General features: G+C 33.4%; 1 protein-coding gene across 2 annotated transcripts in view; it reads left to right on the forward strand.

Moving 5' to 3' along the window:
- Rasa2 (RAS p21 protein activator 2) overlaps positions 1 to 22,458 on the forward strand; it is a 111,873-nt gene that overhangs the window by 54,697 nt on the left and 34,718 nt on the right. For both annotated transcript variants that reach the window (XM_026385071.2, XM_026385072.1), the window contains exons 6-14: positions 4,510 to 4,593; positions 6,327 to 6,399; positions 9,917 to 9,993; positions 10,928 to 11,029; positions 18,352 to 18,508; positions 18,796 to 18,944; positions 19,750 to 19,864; positions 20,273 to 20,347; positions 21,242 to 21,365. In XM_026385071.2, coding sequence (XP_026240856.1) covers positions 4,510 to 4,593; positions 6,327 to 6,399; positions 9,917 to 9,993; positions 10,928 to 11,029; positions 18,352 to 18,508; positions 18,796 to 18,944; positions 19,750 to 19,864; positions 20,273 to 20,347; positions 21,242 to 21,365 — 956 coding nt within the window. The remainder of the gene's footprint in view (positions 1 to 4,509; positions 4,594 to 6,326; positions 6,400 to 9,916; positions 9,994 to 10,927; positions 11,030 to 18,351; positions 18,509 to 18,795; positions 18,945 to 19,749; positions 19,865 to 20,272; positions 20,348 to 21,241; positions 21,366 to 22,458) is intronic.

The raw sequence follows: 22,458 nt of genomic DNA on the forward strand, positions 1-22,458 counted from the left end.
CTGCATTTACTGAGAAGGCCTAGAAGCAATGCCATTCCATTAGCAATGAGCATATGTAGCACCTACATCTTGGTTCCTAAATAAAGCATTCTCTGTTCTCACCAGTAGATCTTTGTGTGATGAAGAAAATGTTTTATGTCTTCATTGTCCAATATAATATCCACTAGCCATGTATGACTTTTGAAAACTTGAAATATGGTAAATGTGACTAATGAATTGCATTTTTAAATTTTATTTAGTTTTAATTCATTGAAATAGCCACATTTGGTTAATGGCTTTATATTAGACAGTATGACTTCAATGAAAAGAACCTATACTTCTTTTTTTAGCAGTGGTGATTTCAGGACTAGGGTAGGGAATATATAAGATGAGGCTGGAATATCTTGTGGTGTCAGAGAGTAAGGAAGTACTCAAAAAGTTGATCTCAAAGAAGTAGGGAACAGAATAGTGGTTACTTCATGGGGTATGGAGAGGCAGTGTTGGAAAGAAGATGGTCAATGGGTGCATTGGGTTAGGAGGAGTAACTTCTATTTTATTGTATAGTAGGATAAGTATGGTTGACAGTATAGCTATTAGAGAAGATTTTGAATGTTACTAACACAAAAGATTCAAGTCTGACTTGATAGAGATACCAGTTACCCTGATATGTTCATTACACATTGTAGACATATTGAAATGTTACACTGTACCCATAAATCAGTAAATAAATACTATGTATCAATTAAAATACATTTAAAAAAAATAATTGGATACAAGGACAGATCATCTGTGGTACTAAATAAGTGAGTATGATGACAAACAGCATATTTATATAGCCTCAAAGAATCTCCCCATAAGGTACCTAATAGCTACCACCTGACTCAAGTGATCAGTGTTAATATTACCAATAATGAGACATTCAGCACCTGCTGAAATGATGCAGTGTAGCATTGAGGATACCAGCATGCACAATTCTAACCTAACCATGAGTAAACATTAGACAAACTCAGATTAGAAAATCTCCAAAAAAACAAAATAATTAGCAAAGACTGGTAAAATCATGGGGCAAAAAAGATACTAAGGAACTCCCTCAGGATGGAAGAGACTAAGAAGACATGACAACTAAGTGGAATGTGGGGTCCCTTATGCATCCTGGATCAGAGACGGACAGTGTTAAATTAAGTAAAGTCTGTAGATTAGTTAATAATATTTTTAGCCAACATTATATCAATGTCACTTTCCTGATTTCAGTAATTCCACTATGGTTACACAAAAGGTTAAATGTTGGATGTTAGGTCTGCAGAAACTCTCTATTACTTTTACAACTTTTCTGAAAGTCTGAAACTGTCTCCAAACAAGATGTTTTCAAAAATTGTCTATACCCTGTGCATTCATCCAGGTTTGTCTTCTGAGTTCGAAACTTAGTATGTCCACTTGATGTTTCACAACATCACAAACTTAACTCATTTAAAACTGAATTTTTGATTCTCTTGTCTATACATCTCCTTCCACAATCTTAGCAAATGTTTGATTTCATTCATTGTGTTTTTAAGTCAGATTTATGTTTTTTTAATCTCTAGACCATTAGTTTTTTATTTTATCTGTGTCTGCACAGAATATATGAAATATAATTAAATCATCTTTAAAATGTCATTGTCATATCCTAGTAGTATCCTGGTTGTTCTCTCTTGAACACCAGACATTGTGAAGTTGACATTTTTGTATTTCCGTGAATGTTGGGTATCAATTAAGTTACTTGGAAACATTTTGATCCATTTATGATATCAACACTCAGCAGAAGATTCAGCAAGGATTTTTGTAGCTCTCTGGAGGTTTTTCTTCCTCTGTAGCTTTCTTCCCTTCAGTATTGTGTCTTGGGAACCCTAGCCACTTTGACCTCCCCAGCTTTTGTCTTTTTGGGGGGTTGTTTCCATTGGAAGGTAAATCTAGTCCCTGTTACTCTATCTCGGCTGGATGTAGAAGGTAACCTTTGTTTTTTGTTTTTAAAAATATCTAATAAAGCTTCATATGGTGGCGCACGCCTATAATACCAGCGGCTTGGGAGGCTGAGGCAGGAGGATCTCAAGTTCAAAGTCAGCTTCAGCAACAGCAAGGTGCTAAGCAACTCAGTGAGACCCTATCTCTAAATAAAATATAAAATAGGGCTGGGGGGCTGGGGTTGTGGCTCAGTGGCAGAGCGCTTGCCTAGCATGCGTGAGGCACCGGGTTCGATTTTCAGCACCACGTATCAATAAATAAAATAAAGATCCATTGACAACTAAAAATATATTTTAAAAAAAAAATAGAGCTGGGGATGTGGCTCAGTGGTTGAGTGTCCCTGAATTCAATCCCTGGTGCCAAAAAAAAAAAAAAAAAAGAAAAAAGAAAAGATTTAGATTTATCTGTAGTGTAAGTAAGTTTGTCCATTTTCCTTTGTAATTTCCAGATAGCGCAGAAATACAGAAGCTTTATATGTCAATATAAACAACAACAAAAAAAGAAATTTAGTATACTGAGGTCATTTTCAACATTTGGCTTCTGCGCATTCATGTTTATGATGTGAAATTGTTTGATTTATAGATTAGAACAACAGTTATATCCTAGGTAATTAGGAAAATAATATTTTAGAATATAGGTAGAAAATAACCTGTATTTACTAATGTTACTTAAGAGGCAGGAAACCCCAATATTCACTTTGTCTTCCATTTGAAAATTAAGAATACTTTTGATGGTTTATTTATTTTTAGGCTTCTGCTTTTCTTTATGGGCATCCTTTTGTTTGGTTTGTGTGTGTGTTTTTATGGATGTCCTTGTAAACTCCACTGCATTTTTCTCATTTTTTATACCTTATTGAGATTGTAGTAAATCACATTTTATAATTGAGATTTCTCATAATTTGTGTAATATGAGATAAATTTGGTAGTGCAGGTGGAATAATAATAATAGTATCAGGCATAGTAGTAATGTAGAAGGACTCTGGGCTTTAGTAACAGCAAGATAAGAAAGTAGAAGTTTAGTCTTAGCCAGTTTTTTATAACTTGAGCCTTACTTTCTTTTTAAAAATGACAATGCTTTTCTCAAAGGCAGTTGTGAGAATTAAGTGCATTTTGTGAAAGTACATAGTAAACTATAAATACTGTATAATAATCTGGTATCATTTTGAAGCTTAGCCTTAGAAGTATAAATTTCAAGAAGTAAGTACAGTGGGAAAATTTTACTATACCTGAACCTAACATAACCAGGATTATTATCTTGACCTGTGCTTTCTTTGTTTAGTTTCAGAAATTTTTCAATTTGAGTTTTGATGCTTGGTTTAATAGAAATGAGTCATATTATCATGTCTTTTTTCACTTGACAGTACACCATTTGCTCTTCACCCACATATGTGATCCATGGGTTTGGAGAGAAATAAGGATATTGCTCAATAGCCTTCATCTTTAGACAAAGAATACTTTTCAGCTACATTTGTGAGTTTCTGTTAGGCCTTGGGAAATGAAGACACATTGATATTAAACTAATTAACTTAATAATTAGTGAGAAAACTTGAACAGATCATTAAGTTAGGCTCTGTGTTCTCTATAAATACCAATGATAACAATTCATGGAGTGGATTATATGACCTGGGCCTTTATAGTCTAAAACATTTTCTACAGAATGGTGCAAGAACTGTTAACTGAGAATCAAAACAAGGCTACAGAATTATGTGAGACTTGCCCTATATTTATGAATCAGATTTTAAGTGGAAACCACAGTTGTTTCCTTGTATGCCATTCATGCTTTAGCAGAGGATATGATGCCATAGAGCTGGCTTGTTTTGTAGCTTCTCAGTTAAGGTTGCATTGCTTTCTTTTCCTTTTTGGAAGCCACAGCAGTTTTTGATGTATTATCAAACCACACAATGTACCGTCTTGGTTATGTAGCAGGAAGAAATGTGTTAATGTTGTTTGATAGTCTTGGTACTGATTGTGGCATTCCATTTAGTCCTCTTTTGAAAATACAGCATAAATAAATGTGTGCATGCATTTATTAGGGGCAGGTAGTGTTAGGGTCTGTAAACAAGTCGGGATGGCGCCTGGCATTTTGCCAGAGGGAGTGGTTTGTGAAGTAACACCAGCGAACCATTAAGTGTGGAGATTCCTTATTGGTTGACTGCTGCATCTAGTTTATGTTAATTAAGATAAGTTGTGTGTAATGTATATATACCCCTCCTGTCCTACAATAAATGACTCCTACTCCTGCTGTATCAATCTACACAAGTTGCTCGTCACCCTCTGGCTATTTTGCCCAGCCAGCTGGGCTGCAGCAAGGTAGAATCCAGGCAGACATGTGGGAAACAGTTTTGAGCTCTTTGAATATATTAGGTTGTGTTTAAAATAATGTTTTAGATCTGGGGATGTAGCATGGTGGTGAAGCTCTTGCCTGGCATGCACGAAGCTTTGTGCAATCCCAGCAGCACACACACAAAAAAGATAATGTGTCATATTGTTTAACTTGACTCTAACATGTTTAATCTCTTTCATTCCATTTTAGCATCAAGGCGTGCCATGGGTTGCCTCTCATAAATGGACAAAGCTGTGATCCTTATGCAACAGTTTCTCTAGTGGGTCCTTCTAGGTAATGTTTATTGAATGGTTAGTGGGTTTTTAAGTGTAAAGTTGGTTTTAAGAATTGGAAAAATAGTGTTCTTAGAGCAAATGCTCAATAACTAAGACATAAAATAATCCTTTAAAAGAAGAATCTTTGGTGAGTTCATTAAATACATGTAAACAACCAAGTCCTATTTTTACAGAATAATATTAAATGCCATTTTAAATCTGTCATATGCTTAGTCTGTAGGGAAAACCTCAGTCTCATACTATTAAAAATGTGCTTTGAAACATAAACTTGGCCTTCTTCACTTATTAATATTCCTCCTTTTAAATGACCTAAAATTGTACACAGGTAAAATCCTGCTTTAATAAACACCAATCTCACTTGCCTAGTATCCACAAAGCCCTAGTTTTGATCCCTAGCATTACAAAAAAAACAACAAATTCCAACTCAGAAAATGAGGCAATTTCTATAATGTTATCTGGAAAGCAGCTTGGGACTGAAAATTGCCTTTTCTACTCATGAGATCCGTGTTCTTCAAAGAGAATTCTAAGCTGTAGACAAACTACTGAAGTACTAGAGCATGGTGAAGTGTAGATCATTGGTTTAACTAATTTGTGATAATTTATGAGAAAAACCTTTAGCAGTTTGTGATATTTTGTATTATATAGCTTCATTATGGTTTATCTAAGGGACTGAGTAGTCTGAAATTTTTCTACAAGTTGAGAATTTAGAATCAGGAAATAAAAAGCACAAAATTTCCTACACACACACACACACACACACACACACCCCTTCTCTCCATCCCCAAGAGCTCTAGTTATTCTGATTAAAAAAAAAAAACTGCTAATAAATCACTTTGAAAACTATATTCATATATATATATATAACTGCTAATAAGTTACTTTGAAAACTATATATATATATATAAAGTACCTAATACCATACTGTGCCTAAACTATGGATGTTTACATAATGGCATTCTACTCTTAGTATGATGGTTTTAAATTTTAAAACAAATAATCATATAATATTTAGTGCTATCAGAGTGGTTTCATTGTGCATGTTAATAATGTTCAATCTAGTAGAGCTGGCTTTGTTTTTTACTTAATTATCTGTACCTGACATATAAATTGTTTAGTGTAATTGTTTAGTAACATATAATTAGAAACTATTTAGCATATGAATTTGTTTTAAAAAGTCACTGTTAGTTTTGCTGTTGTACCATACTGTGTAAGATTTTCACATTGGGGAAGGCTGGGTACAGCCACAGGATTTGGCTGTACATTTCTTTGTAATCTCCTCTGAATAATTATTTCAAACTAAAAAACATGTTTCAGTCACTATTATTAGCTGAAGCTCAAGAAATAAAGTGAGTTAAGAATATTTTTTTTGGTCCTCAGGTGTTTTTTTAACATAGGTAAAGGCACTGTAAATCTCATGGCCTGCCTTCTCACCATTTATTCTGAGTTTCTTATGTTGTAGAATGTGTTTTAAAACCTCTGAAGAGAGCTTGGCAGTCAATCTGGTATAGGCATAGACAGAATAATACACTCTTGGCGTATAGAATGTTCTCTTTTTTTGAGTTTGTGGGGATATCTTGTCTGCCCCCCAACCCCAATAATATTTAAAACTGCAGTCTTTCCTGAGTCATCTTAACATTTAAACAGAGGTCAGGCTCCCTGGTTGGAAATAGCATGTTTTATAATTGTGTACTATTAAGTTCTACAAGGTAAAACTCTACCACATTGGAACAGGAATGACCAAAAGAAGACAAAAGTAAAGAAGAAAACAAGCAATCCGCAGTTTAATGAAATCTTTTATTTTGAGGTAATTTCTTGTTTTATATAAATGTTAACAATGAATATTTAAGATTTAGTTCTACTTGATTTCTTTTTCCAAACCACAGCCATAATAATCATTTTATCAACTAATGCAACCAAGCATTTTCTGTCTAGAAAGCAATAGAACCATGTACTGCATATAAAACAGATAAAAGTAGAGCTCTGATTGATTTGGTAGTAGGGAAGGCTAGGGTCATCCACCCCCACTCCAGTCATTCTCACCATCACACCTTCTTCTATATCCTCCCCACCCTGTCCAACTCCCCACCTGACACGTAATGGCCACAAGACTCTTCTGCAGCATACTGTTTCAAAACCACTAGTGAAGTAAGTATGGTTATCATTCAGTAGATCTGAGCTGTAGTCCCAGTTGATTTTGAATGAGTCACTCAGTGTGAGACTTGAATTTTTTTTACTTTGTGAAAGGGTAATATTGTAAGGGAAAACGTTAGCGTCTCTACCCAACTTAGGAGTGTTTTTATAATGCCCAGAGCATGTAAGAACCCTTTGAAAGTATAAAACACTTTGTGACTAAAATCTTATTATTGGGGCTGGAGGTATAGTTCAGTGATAGAGCACTTACCCAGCATGAGCAAATTCCTGGGTTTGATCCCCCAGTACCCAGAAGGAGGGGTGTTATTAAATTCTTTTTAGTCTAATTTACTCTGTGGACACATGTTTATTTATTTTCATGGAGATCTTCAAGTGCCTCAAAATTGTCCCAAACACAGTGCTTTGGAGTTTTTTTTTTTTTTTTTTTTTTTTTTACTTGAGAGCATCCAGTAAAAAAAATCCTTTTTATTACTTAAAGACTACAGAAAAGCATCTCAAACTCTAAAGGTTGTATAATAGTGGAACATGTTGCAGTTGATAATAACTTGTGAGAAAGGTTTACAAAAAGGAGTTACATTTTGTGCTTTTTCTTCTTTTTTTAATGTTTTTCTTCTCTTTTAAAATTGAGAAAGTACTATGGTATCTCTAGTCATGCCTGATTATTTTACTGTAATAAAGAGCACAGGCTGAAGAAAATACTAAAGTGAAATAGAAAACTGTGGGGGTGGAAGGAAGGGAGAAAAATGTACTGATGTGACTTTCCCACTTCCTGGCTAAGACTTGTTACAGTCATTCTACATTTATTAATGGTTATGCATTTATATTCTACATTTATTTGTTGTTACATCTAACCTGGAGAAAACAAAGAAGGCAGCAACTGACCAAAAAAGGGCTACTGACTGAAGGCCTTTATTGTCCCCATAAGTCCACGTACCTTGACTGCAGATGGGATGGAATCTACTAGCATTACAGAGCCTTGCAGCAAACAGAAGAGTTTTTGAAAGTCAAGACCTGTTTGGTGTACCAGAGGACCTGCTAGACCTTGAAACATTTATCTAGTGGCTCCTTTGGAGTTGGTTATAAAGATAGATAAAGTTCAGTTTCTATCCTCTGGCTAGAGCAGGAGACAGCATACATATGCATGCATCTATACAACAGGCAAATGCAGTAGATACTGTTTGCCTGAGGTGGTCAGAAGAGGCTTGAAGAAAGACTAAATTTTCGTGAGAGGAAAAAGAGCATTTTGAGCACAGCCAGCCAGCCAGAAAGTTATCTCCAAAGAGGAACAAGTAATGATTTAACTGAGTTTGTTTAAGAAAATAATGTCAGCCAGGATTAGAATAGTAGAACAGGACTAGCTAATGAAAACCCTCCAGTTTCTTGGCTCGGGTGCTTTAATTTTAGACATTGAGTTATTTTGAGTCTGAAAGTAAAGCAGCGTTTTGAAAAGAATTAACCATGATTTGTAGGCCAGGTGGCTCAGGTGGAAAAACAAACCAACCAACCTAGGGATGGTCTGTTCTAGAGAGTAGTATAGAAATACGGAGGAAGAGGCAGATAAGAAAGGTACTACAAAGGGCAAGATGACAAAATGGTTATAGAGGAAAAAGGAAAGAAAAGAGTCAAATGGTTTCAAGTCTGGAGAAATAGGAAAACTAGGAGAAAGAAGATATGTGGCTTAGTTTAGGACATAAAGAAATCTGACTAAAAAAAGCTCCAGTGGGCAGTTCATGACTGGAAACAACATAAATGATGGTTGTAGTTCAAGATAAAATGGTAGTGCACTTGCCTGGCATGTCTAAAGCACTGGGTTTGATTCTCAGCACCACGTATAAATAAATAAAGTAAAGGTCTATCAACAACTAAAAAAAGCAATAATAAAGATTTGTTTACCAAAAAAAAAGCCTGGGAGTTGAGGTTTACAACAAAGGAGGAAAAGTGAAAAGGCTTGCTTCAGCCACTTATTCAGTGTCATTTAATTTTTGTACTTTAGCTTCCTCATTTTAAAGATGAGGATAATAAATCTAGCCCTGCCTGCCTCAGAGCAACGTCTGATGAACAAAGAAGATAATGCATGTGAAAGCAATTTATAAACTGTACAGCACCATCCAGCATCAAGTTGTTTTTAGAGCAAAGTAAAAGATAAAACCTCAGAAAGTACTCATGTCCATAGGCTCAGAGAAAAAAACAGAGCAGAGAATGCTGCCAGAATAATGCCAGGTAAATGCAAAGACAAAGTTGTTCTGGCAAGGGAGCTATAGTTGTATGATCACTAGGTCAAATAGAGGTCAAAGACTGTGATAACTAAGAGCTGGTCATCAGAATTGGTGATGCAGAGAAAGATTGTAGGAGGGTAATCTATGAGGAGACCAGATAGGAGCTGTGAGTGGGTGTTGAGGAAGCACAGACTGAAGGATGAATTATAGTTTTAATGTATTTGGGAAAAGAAAGAAAGAAACCATAATTTAAGGCGAGAATTTTTCTTCTACTTGAGTGAGGTGAACAAACTAGTAAAGAAAGCTGCAATTAAAGCAGATTGAATGCTTACTGCATGCTTATTACATACTATATGTAGGTGGGGTAGTCTTAGAAAAGAAGAGAATCATCTCATTCTCATGTTGAGAAGAGGATGAGAAAACTCACAAAGTGGAGAGGCCTGTGTGGGAGTGGACCCATTCAGGTGGATGGTAGTTGAGGCAGTTCCTGCCACTGGCCTTGATGTTTTCATCAAAAATGGGAGAAAGAAATGTGAGTAGAACTGGTACTTTGAGAAATATGAGACTGTCTTTAAACAATTTTAAGCAAGTACAGCTTCATTGAATTAGTTCATTTTTACTCTTCAGGCCACTAGAAGACCACCCATGATCTGGGAGCTTAATGTTCCTGTATATTGAGTTGATAGGAACAACGTGAAGGCGAGGATTTTTTTCTTTCTTTCTTTTTTTTTTTTTTTTTTTACTTTTCTTTTTTGCACACTTCCTTATTCTTACCTTCCTGCTACTTTCATAGCTTACTTTCCATACTTTTAGGTAAAATATTATCTCATTGTGTTCTTCTGTTTATATCTGTATTGAATATTTGGGAATGGTCATTTTTTAAGTTCATGTGGGAAAAAGATACTTAAATTTTTTTTTTTTATTTTTTTTTTTACTAAATTGTTTTGTTTACAGGTAACCAGATCCAGTAGTTACACCAAAAAGTCCCAATTCCAGGTAGAAGAGGAGGACATTGAAAAGCTAGAAATTAGGTATGTACTTTGGGGATTTACATAATTGCTTTTTTTGTATGCAAAAAAAAAAATCCTAAATTTAACTGAAAAGGGAGAAGAACCAGCCTTACTAGACTTCACCATAGCAAATTGTTTGATGAACTTAGAGGAAAATGCATCTAAGTTAATCTGGATTATCTTTTCAAAACCTGATTGATTTGCAGAATATATTGATTTTGTAAACAAAGACTACCTAATTTTTACTTGTTTTATTTTTAAAATTTTTTCTTAATTTAATTGTTTCTTAAATATCTGGATCATAGCATAATGGATGGAAAAGCAATTATATCTGCGCCAATTTAGAAATAATTTTTTTATTCTTCTTAACATATCTGCTGACTATCAGAAATTTCAGTGAGGTAAGAAGATAATTCAACAGGTGCATGTGTTTGCAGTTTGTGATATTTCCTAGGCCTTAAATATCTATGCTATTTTGGAAAGGGAAGTTTGGCAAATGCATGTGTAGGTGTGGTGTTAACAGTGTGTTTATCTAAAGGGCATATTAATCGTGTTTAAAGTGATCAGGTAATATATTTTTCTAAGTCATCAGTCTTTGCATATTGGTTATAATTGAAAAAGAAACTGTAATCTTCTGTTGGTTTCTTTTCTCAAATTAAACTTTGTTATCCTTATTGCTACAGGTTAAAATAAAGTGTAATTTTCAAACTAAGAATCTTGCGTGACTCATTTTAGACTATTTAGAATTGACACTTTTTGTGTTTTTAAATAAAAACTGCTGTAGTATTTTGCATTTCTAGTCTGGATAGTGAGATATATGGTAATGCTAACATCTCTTACTTTTCAGCATGTAAAATTAATGCTATAATACAAATCAAAATAATTTGAAACTATTTGGTGTTGTGCATTTACTTAAACATTATTTGCCAAAAATAAAGCCAATTTTCAATTTCAGGATTGACTTGTGGAATAATGGAAACCTGGTCCAAGATGTTTTCCTGGGTGAGATTAAGGTTCCTGTGAATGTGTTAAGAAACGATACCTCTTATCAAGCCTGGTAAGAAAAACAAATATTGTAGTGAACTCTGTAATTTAATCCTCTGTAATACAGTATATATGCAAATAAATGCTTACTGTAAACATTTTAAAATTGCTGTTGATTGAATAAGCAAAAAATCATTGACATTAATTAATTTGGTTATGAATTCATGATCTTACAAATATAAGTACTTCAATGGTTTTATGACTTGACCTGTACTCCTTAGATAAAAGAACTGAATCATCCAGAATTACTTTTCTGTTTAAAAATGAAATTATACAAACTCTGAGAAAGTGGAGAACATAAAACATTACATGAGTTGCCATGTGAGAAGATACTTGCTCAGAAGTAAACATCTACAGCCCAGAAGCTTTATTATCAATCATCAGAACTAGGGATATTTGAAAGCTAAGGGTTTATTTGGGGGTGTCAGTCATTCATGAGAGCTAACCAGTGATTTTCCTTCACCACACTATGTTGAAATGCACTGTGGATAGCCCTGATGTTATTTCCTGAGTTTCTAGGTTCTTGATATTGTCGAGCTGATTCAAGTAATACATTTTATTGGAGCTCTGGGGGCTCAGTAATGGCTACAGTATTATCTTACCTTTTTATGACTCTGTCGGTGACACTAAATTGATGCTAATTTCCTTCACAGAACGAATGGGAAACTATGGTTTTTTCTGTCTCCAGCACTTGAAAAAGCATCTGTATCTTATCCCTTGCAGTAGGCTGCCCGCATCCATCATGCTAGTCTCAACTGAATGTAAAATGAACATGCCTTTTCTCATTTGCCTTTTTAGAGACCACTTTTTAAAAAATGGTATATTTTTATTTATTTGCAGAGTACAATATTTTAATTCAATACATGTATATAATGTATAATGATCAAATCAGGGAAATTAGCATTTCTCTCTCTTTAAATATCATTTCTCTGTATTGGAAACCTTGAAACTCTTCTCTAATTGTGGTGAAATTTATAATTGTTATAGATCATAGCTGCCCTATGGTGCTTTATAACACCTGCATTTTTGTACCTATTATCTACTATGTCTCTATACTCTCTCTCTTTCCTGGCCTCTGGTGACATGTGTTCTGTTCTCTGCTGACATTTGATCAACTATTTTAGCTTCCACAAATGAGTGAGAACATGCAGCATTGGTTTTTTTAATGCCTGTGTTGCTACAAAGAACAGAATTTCATCCTTTTTATGATAGAATGTCTCTAAATGGATGAATGAATTTTTAAAATGTGATATATATATGAATATTATTTAACCATAAGAACCACATACTGAATGTTTAGATATTTCTTTTGGTCATGCTTTTCCTTGTCTGGACTATATTGTTGTCTTCTAATACTTGCAGATTGATTTTTAAACTTTTCATTTTATTTTTCCTCTACCTAACGCAGATATAAGATTTATTGGTCATGATGGCATTTTATATGGTTTCCAAAATGCATCCACAGAAGGAAAATAATTTAACTTGGTCTCAATGAAAAATTGATGAACATTTGGGATTCTTCACCCTCCTCCCACAATATATCTTTTTCCGCCTTCCACAAAATAGCATACATTTTAAAATGAAAATTTCTGAACTCTGTCAAGTTCTATACAGAAGAGAAAAATTACTTGTTTTGCCTCCCACAGTCCCTCAATGAGCTTCAAATATGCCACATAGCCTGTATTTTAAGTGAGGTAATCTCCAGACATACTTTCCAAGTTTAGCAAAACTTTATCCAGCTCCCTCTGTAGGTTGTACAAACTTTAGCAGACAGAAATTAATTTTATTCCTGTAGATTTTGCTTTTTGCCAATAGTATAAATATTTTAAAGTAACTTGCCCAAAGTACTAAAATTGACATAGCATAAAACATAAGCATCTGCTAATTTGTTTATACTGACATAGGTGTAAGGAAATATAAAAATGTGAATGATATTTCCTTTTAGATAGAAACAAAACATTTTGAATTGTAGAGCTGTAGCATCCCCTTGTGGGGTTGATGGTAACTGCTTGAATACGCCAGAAAAGCTTTGTTTACCTTCAGGATTTCAGGCATGCCTTCTTATTTCCATATTAGCAAAGGGATAGAATAACTGTAGTAGTTCACTTCTGTTGTTTGAAAAGTCTCAGTTCACTTTCTTTTTTCCAATAATTTCTATTAGTATTTGTCTGTTTAAGTTTCTCCTAACACTGACTTTTGATAGTTCTAATTTAATTTTATTCTGAAATTATAATATGACAATTCAGTTACTCCTCCCTTTCTTGGTTGTTCGGTTCTTTAGTAGTGTTATGTTCTTAAGCTGATACTTTGATCAAATGTGAGGATTATCTTGGTTCTTTTACTATATTGTTGGTTTGGTTAGTTTTTACTTTTCTCTGTGTAGATAATAGAATTACAACATAAAAAGATATTTATATCTTTTTTTATCTCAGGTCAAGTAAAAATCTGTGTCCTGCTCCTTCCTCCCAGCTACTCAGCTTCTCAGTTTCCCACTTCTGAGGTGACCACTGTTTTGAAGTTTCTGAAAATGTTTTGTATATATACAAACAAAACATAATTTTTCCCCTTTCTTTTTCATAAATAAGTAAACACTGTATTCTGCAAGCCACCTTGCTTTTTTTACTTTACAATATAACATCAGTATAACAATAGAATATCAATAAGTCTTTGTTGACTATTGATGGTGATTAAGAGTATGGACTCTGGAACCAAACTGCCTTGATTCAGTTGCACTTCTGCTGTTAACTACTTACAATCTTGAACTCAACTTGTTTACCTTTACTTTCTTTGACTATATAATGGGATACTTTGTAAAGTCTTTAGGAGAATGAATGTTGTTAACAGTACAGTAACAGGCAAGGCCTTTGACAATGGATGTAAATCATGCTATCAAGGTTTTTATTACTGCTTTACTATCCTCACCATTATTCCAAAGAAATGCACATAGAATTTCTGCTTTTTTTTTTTTTTTTTGCATAATAGCCCATAGTTTGGAATGTTGTAAGTAAAGACAACCTTAGGGATAATCTAGTTCATGTCATTTCATTAGTTACCTCAGTATCAGAGAATTTAATATTTGCATAATTTTTCATGTATAAATTGATATAATAATTTCCCCCAGGTGACCCAAAATATAAATGGACATTTAAAAAATAGATATAAATATCTTTTTATGTTGTATTTTTTTATTTTGAAAGTAATATTCAAATAGTAGATAAAATTAATGATTGGGTTTTTACAAAGTAAGCACTTTACACATAATTTAAAACTAGATTAGTGTTTTACTTGAGATTGTCTGGTTTTGCCAATTTTGGCACTTTTTGTCCTCAAACACTTTTTTTTTCCTGGCCTTGTTTTTTTTAACATCTTTTTACTACTTGAATTTGGAAAATGTAAAGCATCTTTCATCCTTAGTAAAATATTATTTTAAATGTTTCAGGTGATAGGCAAAACAGTGATGTTTGGAAGGTTTGGTTTTGTTTTCTTTTCAAATATTAGAAGAGCTACCTCTGAACAGTTATTTTTCAGCTTATGCGTTATGTACAAATAATTATAATTTTGGTTTGCTCCCTCAATTTTAACCTTATGGCTAAAATTTTTCAAATGCTGATTTTTTTTCCTATTAATGGGCTATCAAACCTGTTAACTTTTAAGAGCATAGAATTGCTTTTATGCCTCTGTAATTGTGAATGAAAAAGATAGCAATGGAATGCCACTTTCAATTAATAATTTTTCTTTATTTAATGTTTTTTCTCATTCTTTGAAACTGAGTTATTTCATTCAGAAGCTAAGAAAAATATACTTCAGGGTTTTATTTTGTTTTTTTCCTTATTTGTTCTTTCCTAGATCTTAGGCCTATCAGATATTTCCTATTTAACAAATCTTGAGGCTTTTCTCTTGAGCTCTAATTAATACATATTGCATGATTCATAAGCATCCTTCAGGTGATTTACTAAATTGAGCTTTTGTAATATTTTCAAATAATAATCATATATAGTTATATAAATAACTATGTCATTCATATATGAATATATATTTAAGTGGGAATAGTTATATTATATTAACATTTACAGTGTTAACTGTGTGCCTGGCACAATTTAAGTGCTTTGCTTATTTAACCTCTTTGGGGCTGCTATAAGGATTAAATCAGTAAGGTACTATTAATACCCCTTAATAAACAGAAGAGGAAACAGAGAGAGATTAAGTGACTTGCCCAAAGTTACATAGCAGGGATTTTAACCAAACTATCTGACTCCAATGTTTGTGCTATTAACCAACATATTAGAATAAATTCATACTTTGGCATACTTTTGAATATGTTTAAAATTCAGAAACATCCTCTGTTTTAAGCTAGTAGCAATGAGTGACCCTTGTAAAATATTATTTTAAATGTTTCAGGGGATGGGCAAAACAGTGATGTTTGGAAGGTTTTATTTTGTTTTGTTTTCAAGTAGACAAGAGATGAATTGTTTTTGTCTATAGGGATTTCCTATCTGCCAAAGAAAACCCAAGGGGGCAAATTTGAAAAGTGACAGGAGTGAGCCCTTCTGGAGTTCCTGAGCATCCTAATATAACTCCCCAAGTAATTTGGAGTTAAGGAAATAAATTTGCCCTCTGAGTAAAATTTCTGTAGAACAAACCTACGCAAAATTTATTTTGACTGTAGAATGTGGAGTAGAATGTGGAGAAGTTGTTTGAGATAGATAGGTGCAGTCCCAGAAAGGCAGACCCAGTTGTAACTGAGTAAGCGGTAATACAATTGATGTTATTCTACTGTGTCTGGAAAACACTAGTTGCAGACATGGGCATAGTCCATCCAGGCACAGTAGAGGAGGAAGCAGCATCTGGCCTAGAAGCATCACTATTTCTTTGGCAAGACTAGTGTCTAGCTGAGACATTCTTAAGACTATTTAACTCTTCTTGTGTCTCTGTACTTAACACACCACCTTTTTGATAATTTGCTTTTCCACATAGTTTACCTACAGGTTAAAAAGACATATATATTAGTTAAAATAGGGGATATAGATGAAAACACTATGGTACATGGTGAAATTTGTTAAAGCCAAAGGGTGAGTGCCTGGGAGGTGCTACAGCAGGTGGGGGGGAGTGTCCATTATTACTGTTAGCACTCTTCTGTCTATGAATGAACATTTCCATAATAAATTGTTCCATAAATATTGGCTGCCAAATAATGCAGGTAGCTATGCCACTTGGCCATTGTATTTCTTTTCATAAATTTATTGAGCTTCTTCAAGTATATCAGGCTTTGCACTCCATCTTTGCAGTTCACATTCACTTTTAAGTATACTGATAAAGCTAGATGCTGGAATTTGCAAGTCTGCAGAGACTTATCCTGGATTGTGGGAAATTGACAAAGTTATGTCCTTGTCAGGATGTTTCATGATCAGCCAGCTGGACTTAGAGGTCCTTCAGTCACCTTTGCTAACAGGCCTTTTTCCAGTTATTTTTAGCCATATCTGTACATCAGTGTTTCTCAAATCAGAAAGTAATTCTGAAGGTTGATCTTTCAAGATAGGAATTCCTCTATTGGGGGGTCTAATAGGAGAATATAGTGACACAGTTTCTATAATTTCTTCTCCCTATAGTATCTCTTTGTCTTTTATATTTTGCTTGGTTAATTCTGTGGTTCTCTTTTCTGTCTTTATGATATCTTTCTCAAAGCTAATAAGCATTCTATTAAGTCCTTCTCTGTTCTATCTTTAAATTTAAATAAGTTAGTCCAGTGGGGGAAACCATAGCTGATAAATATAAAAATATCAAAACTACTGAGGTTCCTTTATAAAAAGCATTCCAACTAATAAGTGAAGCGGAATGATAGAAATATAAAAATTACAATAATGATTAATTTTGGTGGTTAATGACTCTAGATAGTGATCATCAGTGGCCACTAAAATCCCCAAAAGAGAAAACAGATATTAGTACCGCTTGGTGGAACTATACAACACTACCAATGAAGCATTCTTGCCCAAACAGCAAGCCTCTATATCTAACTACCAATATATAGGAAATACAGAGAGGACAAAGGAACATCTCAAATGTGAAGAATGCTTCAGAACAGAACAAAGTACATGATTCTTGTGGGAAGTGGAAGAAATCTGTAAATTAAAAGAAACATGAACACTATTAATGAATTATCATCTGTATACCTTTTTGGGTTTGAACAAATTATATGAAACTATTTATGATAAATTTGTAAGAATTTGAATCCTAAGTGGTTTCTAAAGTAATGCATGAAACTATAAGATACCTGGAAATCATTTGAAAATAATAAAGCAGGAGTGAAATTGGAGAGTACTGAAACAAGATTAGTCTTGAGCTGGTAACTGTTCGAGTTAGGTGATGAGATACATGGAGTTCAATGTACTCTTTGCTTTTGTATGCATGTAAAATTTCCATGATAAAAAGTTTTTTAAAAATTTAGATTTCTGGTTTTGAATCCTACAGCCTTCTCTCGACTTGTAAACATTTCCTTTCATGAGGTATTTAAAGTTTGTGTCTGTTTTTGCATATAGTTTTTTTTTTTTCATTTTACTTATCTGATAAAAACTATGTTGGTATGATGTCTGGAAAAAAAACATTTTACTATAATTATTGTTACCCTTTTAATAATATAAAAAGCTATTTAAAATCTTTAATCACTAACTAAGTCAAAATTTTTACATATAGAATTTACTTTAAAACTTAAGTCACAAGGCTAGGGGTGTAGCTCAGTAGGAGAGCACATACTTAGCATATGCATAGCCATTAGTTCAATCCCCAATTCCAAAAAATAAAAAGCAAAAACAAAGTCACACTCTCAGTATATTTTATCTATTTCATCTAAATGCTTCTTTGTTAAATTTCAAATTTTTTAAAATTTTTTTTTATTGGTTGTTCAAAACATTACTCAAAATTTTATTTTTGACAAATACATTGAATTTAAGTAAGTTTTACATTTTCTTTCTAAAACAGCAAGCTAATAATAAACTCTTTAATCCCTTTGAGATCTTAATTTTTTTTTTTCATGTTTTTATTTCTGGGATAAAAATCTACTTACAGCTTTCTAGTGCAATATGTAATCTGTATCAAGCCTCCTAGCCTAATACTAAGAAGTGCCCTAGCTTTAACTTCGGGGTTGACTTTTCAGTTTGTTTATTTAATTTATTTTATTTGGGTGCTGGAGACTGAACCCAGTCCTCATGCATACTAATCACATACTCCACCACTGAGCTAAACCTCCAGCCCTAGTTTGTTTTTTTTAAGCTTAATTTATTTACCTAACTTGCTTGGATGCTCATTACCAACGCTTGGAATTGATTGTATTTTTACTTTTAGGTACTTGCTACAGCCACGAGATAATGGAAACAAGTCATCCAAAACTGATGACTTGGGATCTCTTCGATTAAATATATGTTATACAGAAGACTATGTGCTTCCTTCAAAGTACTATGGTCCTTTGAAAACTTTGCTGCTAAAATCACCAGATGTTCAGGTACTTAGATATTTTCAGTATATGATTTAATATAAAAAAAGCCAAGCTAATTCTGAAATGATAAAGAAAAGGTATCAGAGTGTCAACTTTTTTGAAAAAGTGTATTTATTTATCTGAACCAGAGTATTCATTGCAATGTATGCAGATTTATTCTCTGATAAAAATTTAGGAAATTAAATTTTCTATAAACAGATACATGAACATTTGAATTCTGTTTATAAGTTAGTGATTGAACATAATTATGTTTTCTTGATTTTGTGCTTTTTTCCCTACTTTCTGTATTCTAGCCAATATCTGCCTCAGCTGCTTACATTTTGGGTGAAATATGTCGAGATAAAAATGATGCAGTTTTGCCTCTTGTACGATTGCTGCTGCACCATGATAAACTTGTTCCTTTTGTCACAGCGGTGGCGGAATTAGACTTGAAGGATACCCAGTAAGAATTATATTTTATTAAATGTTAACTATGTATCATTAAAATTGGACCTTAGTTTATGCTGAGTTGTTTCTATGGTCTGAGTTCTTTTGTATTAACCAGCCCTACTATATAATTTGGCTGAAAAGAAATGCATAGGAAATAGCAAAAGCCATTCCTTTTAGGTTACAGACAAATCCACAACAGTAAGAATAACAACTGATAAAGGAATTTTTTTTACACAGTGAAATTCTTTGTTACTGTTATTAATCAGTATAACGATTCACATGTCACAAATAAACTACTAGGACAGAAGTTGTTTTGCCCCATTTTCCATTATGTGGAACCCTTATATGCAAACATGACTTTATAACAAGTAATCAGTGGTTTCCCATCCCTTCAGAGTCTATTTTATGGGCGTGTAAACACACAGAGACACATACAAAAACATTGTATGTTTTTGGATCATGAACATGATTTTTTTCTTTTTGCTACCTGAATTTTCACATATTTTTAGAAAGTAATTTCAGTAAATTTGAAAAACTAATAATAGCAAGCTTTTCTTTTTTAATATTTTTTATAGATAATGGAAATATCTTTATTTTTTTAATTAATTAGTTTTATTTATTTATGTGGTACTTAGGATCAAACCCAGTGCCTCACACTTGTTAGGCAAGACCTCTATCACTGAGCCACAACCCCAGCCCCTGTAGTACCAAGCTTTTAAGTAGATGGTAAAAATTTTCTGACCAAAGTCAAATATGTCATATGGATTTCACAACCTTTTTTACTACACTGATTTCACTTATTTCTATTTCTGTTTCAGAGATGCAAACACAATTTTTAGAGGAAACTCTCTGGCTACCCGATGTCTGGATGAGATGATGAAAATAGTGGGAGGGCACTACTTGAAAGTAACCTTAAAATCTACTCTAGATGAGGTAGAGTGCACTTCCTGTAATGATAGCCCCTGGCCTTGTTACAGTTTCTCTTTCAACAAGTTGTTTGTGGATGGGAAGGATCTGTCTGTTTTATTGAAAGAATAAGGCTAAACACTTTAGAAGTGGATTATTTACCTTTATTTCAATGGATTTTTACTCAAGGCACATTATAGTGTAATCTACATAAAGATTTGTTTTTGTAGTTCTGTTTTAGCTAGAGTTTCAAAGATATGAGAAATACTTTTTGACATAGTTCTTTAGGAAAATTGTATACTTTTATATATTATCTCTGGATGGGGACTTTCAACTTTGCTGCAGTTTTAATTTTTATCATTAATTTATCAGAGAAAAAATTATTTTCATATTGTCAAATTATTTAGAAAAGAACACTGAGAAATTATTTTCCAGATATGTGAATCCTCAAAATCCTGTGAAATTGATCCTATTAAATTGAAAGAGGGAGATAATGTAGAAAACAATAAGGTAAGTTCTTATCATGCCTGCATTAAAAATTGGGTCTTAATGATGCACCAGTCTCCCACTTATGTTGCATTAATGCTCTGTGAAAGGAAGCAGTGCTGTTTACTTTTGTTTACTTTTGCATTAACCTACTATTCATAGCATCCCCTAGGACCAGCTTTTGTTTGTTTGTTTGTTTGTTTGTTTGTGGTACTGGAGCTTAAACCTAGAGGTGCTCTACCACTGAGGTATACCTTCATATTTTTTTAATTTTGAGACAGGATCTCACTAAGGTGCCCAGACTGGCCTTGAACTTGTGAGCCTTCTTAGTCTCTGGGATTATAGGCATTTTGCACTATGGCAGGCCCAGGACTAGTTTTTAAGAATTTTACGTCAGTGGTTTCACTCTGTTTTTGTTTCTGATTATCTCATTTTTGGTTTTAGTAACAGTTGTGGAGCTAGGCTATATCTAGTTGTAGCCTACATTCTGACTGTTCCTTGTAGGTCAGACTGATACGGCTAAGTAGCGTACTGACTTGGTCAGTCAATATTTTTAGTTGCCTCTGGGAAACTTATATATTAGGGTTCACAAGTTTTCGTTGTTGTGAATAATAGTGTCACATTGTCCTGTTATCTACATATCTTGAGTTATTTCCCTTTCCATCATTTTATTTTCTCTAGCTTCCTATGAAGTTTATTCTTATGGTCACCCCTTATGCCTAACAAGTCTAATTGATTAAATTAGGTCAGACTGTTAATTGCCCTTTAACTGAATGAGATTAGAGAAGGGAAACAGGGTTTTAGAATACTAGATAGTGACTGTCCAGTAAGTCTCATTTTCAGTGCATTTTTTTTCCCATAAAGATTGTTGAAGATTTGTGGAAGCCAAATCTTAATGTTTCCTTTTAAATTTTGCAGGAAAATCTGCGTTACTATGTGGACAAGTTATTTAGTACAATTGTAAGATCAAGTATGAGCTGCCCCACTGTTATGTGTGATATCTTTTATTCTCTAAGGCAAATGGCTACTCAGAGATTTCCTAGTAAGTGCCTTATTTTACTATCCATAGCATTTGATGTACTACATTTTTGGTAGGAATTGTGTGTTTTTGGTTTGTGTGAAATATTTAAGATTCATAGGTATAGTTTTCTTTAGTTTTTGAAGATAACTCCTGCTTTTTCCTGAGACATCTGGTTTATTTTTCTTATAATCTCAAAACACATAGTCCATTTAGTTCAATGTAATGGCAACTCTATTATATAAAGAACAATTCAAATCAAGAAACACAAAAATTTAGAACTATAAGTAAACCTACCATATGCTTATGAGTTTGCTAAATATAATTTAAAAATCTTTGTTATTTTATCATCTTTTCTGGATACATGTATTCAAATAGTGATAATCTTTAGTTCCATACAGTTGACTAGATTTGACAGTTTTGATAATGCTAAGGTTTTGGTGGTGAGATGTTTTTACAGAAATGGTCTTTAACATTGGAAACATTTCAGCTATGGGCTGGGGATGTAGCTCAATGGTAGAGTGTTGCCTAGAAAAGTATTATGTTAAGGTTTTGTTTGGAAATATTTCATAAGATTATGAGTTTCTCTTGTACTTTCAGTACTTGGAAGAACTCTTAGTTTCAGTACATCTCTGATATGTAAATATACTGGCTATAGCTGTCTTTCCAGATCTGTATATAATGGAGGTGAGGGAGCTACTTAAATTATCAGTCTTTCCCAGCTATGTGAAACTGTAAGTTTATTTCTGTAGCCAAATGAAGAGATATTGCTATTTTATTATTTTAAATGTATATGTTTATCTGCCCTGTGCTTAATTTACTCAGTACTAAAGTGGTGTGGCTGAGTTGTCTAACTTGTAGATAAGTTCAGATCTGGATATCTTGGCTATTTATAGTAAAGACATAAGCATTAACCTCAAATAAGTATGCTAAATTTAGTCCTTATAACAAAAATAAAGGGTATAGAGACATTAACATATGAGAAGATGAAATGCTGAGTCAGTTATATTTTTAAAATAGTGAATTAGATCATGCTAACCATAGTGACTATTTAATGAGCTAACAGGCACAGTGCTAGCCCAGAGTATCCTTTCAACACTACTTGAGGTGATTACCA

The sequence above is a fragment of the Urocitellus parryii genome, chromosome 2 (genome assembly GCF_045843805.1).
Source record: "Urocitellus parryii isolate mUroPar1 chromosome 2, mUroPar1.hap1, whole genome shotgun sequence".
In the NCBI taxonomy this organism is placed as follows: domain Eukaryota; kingdom Metazoa; phylum Chordata; class Mammalia; order Rodentia; family Sciuridae; genus Urocitellus; species Urocitellus parryii.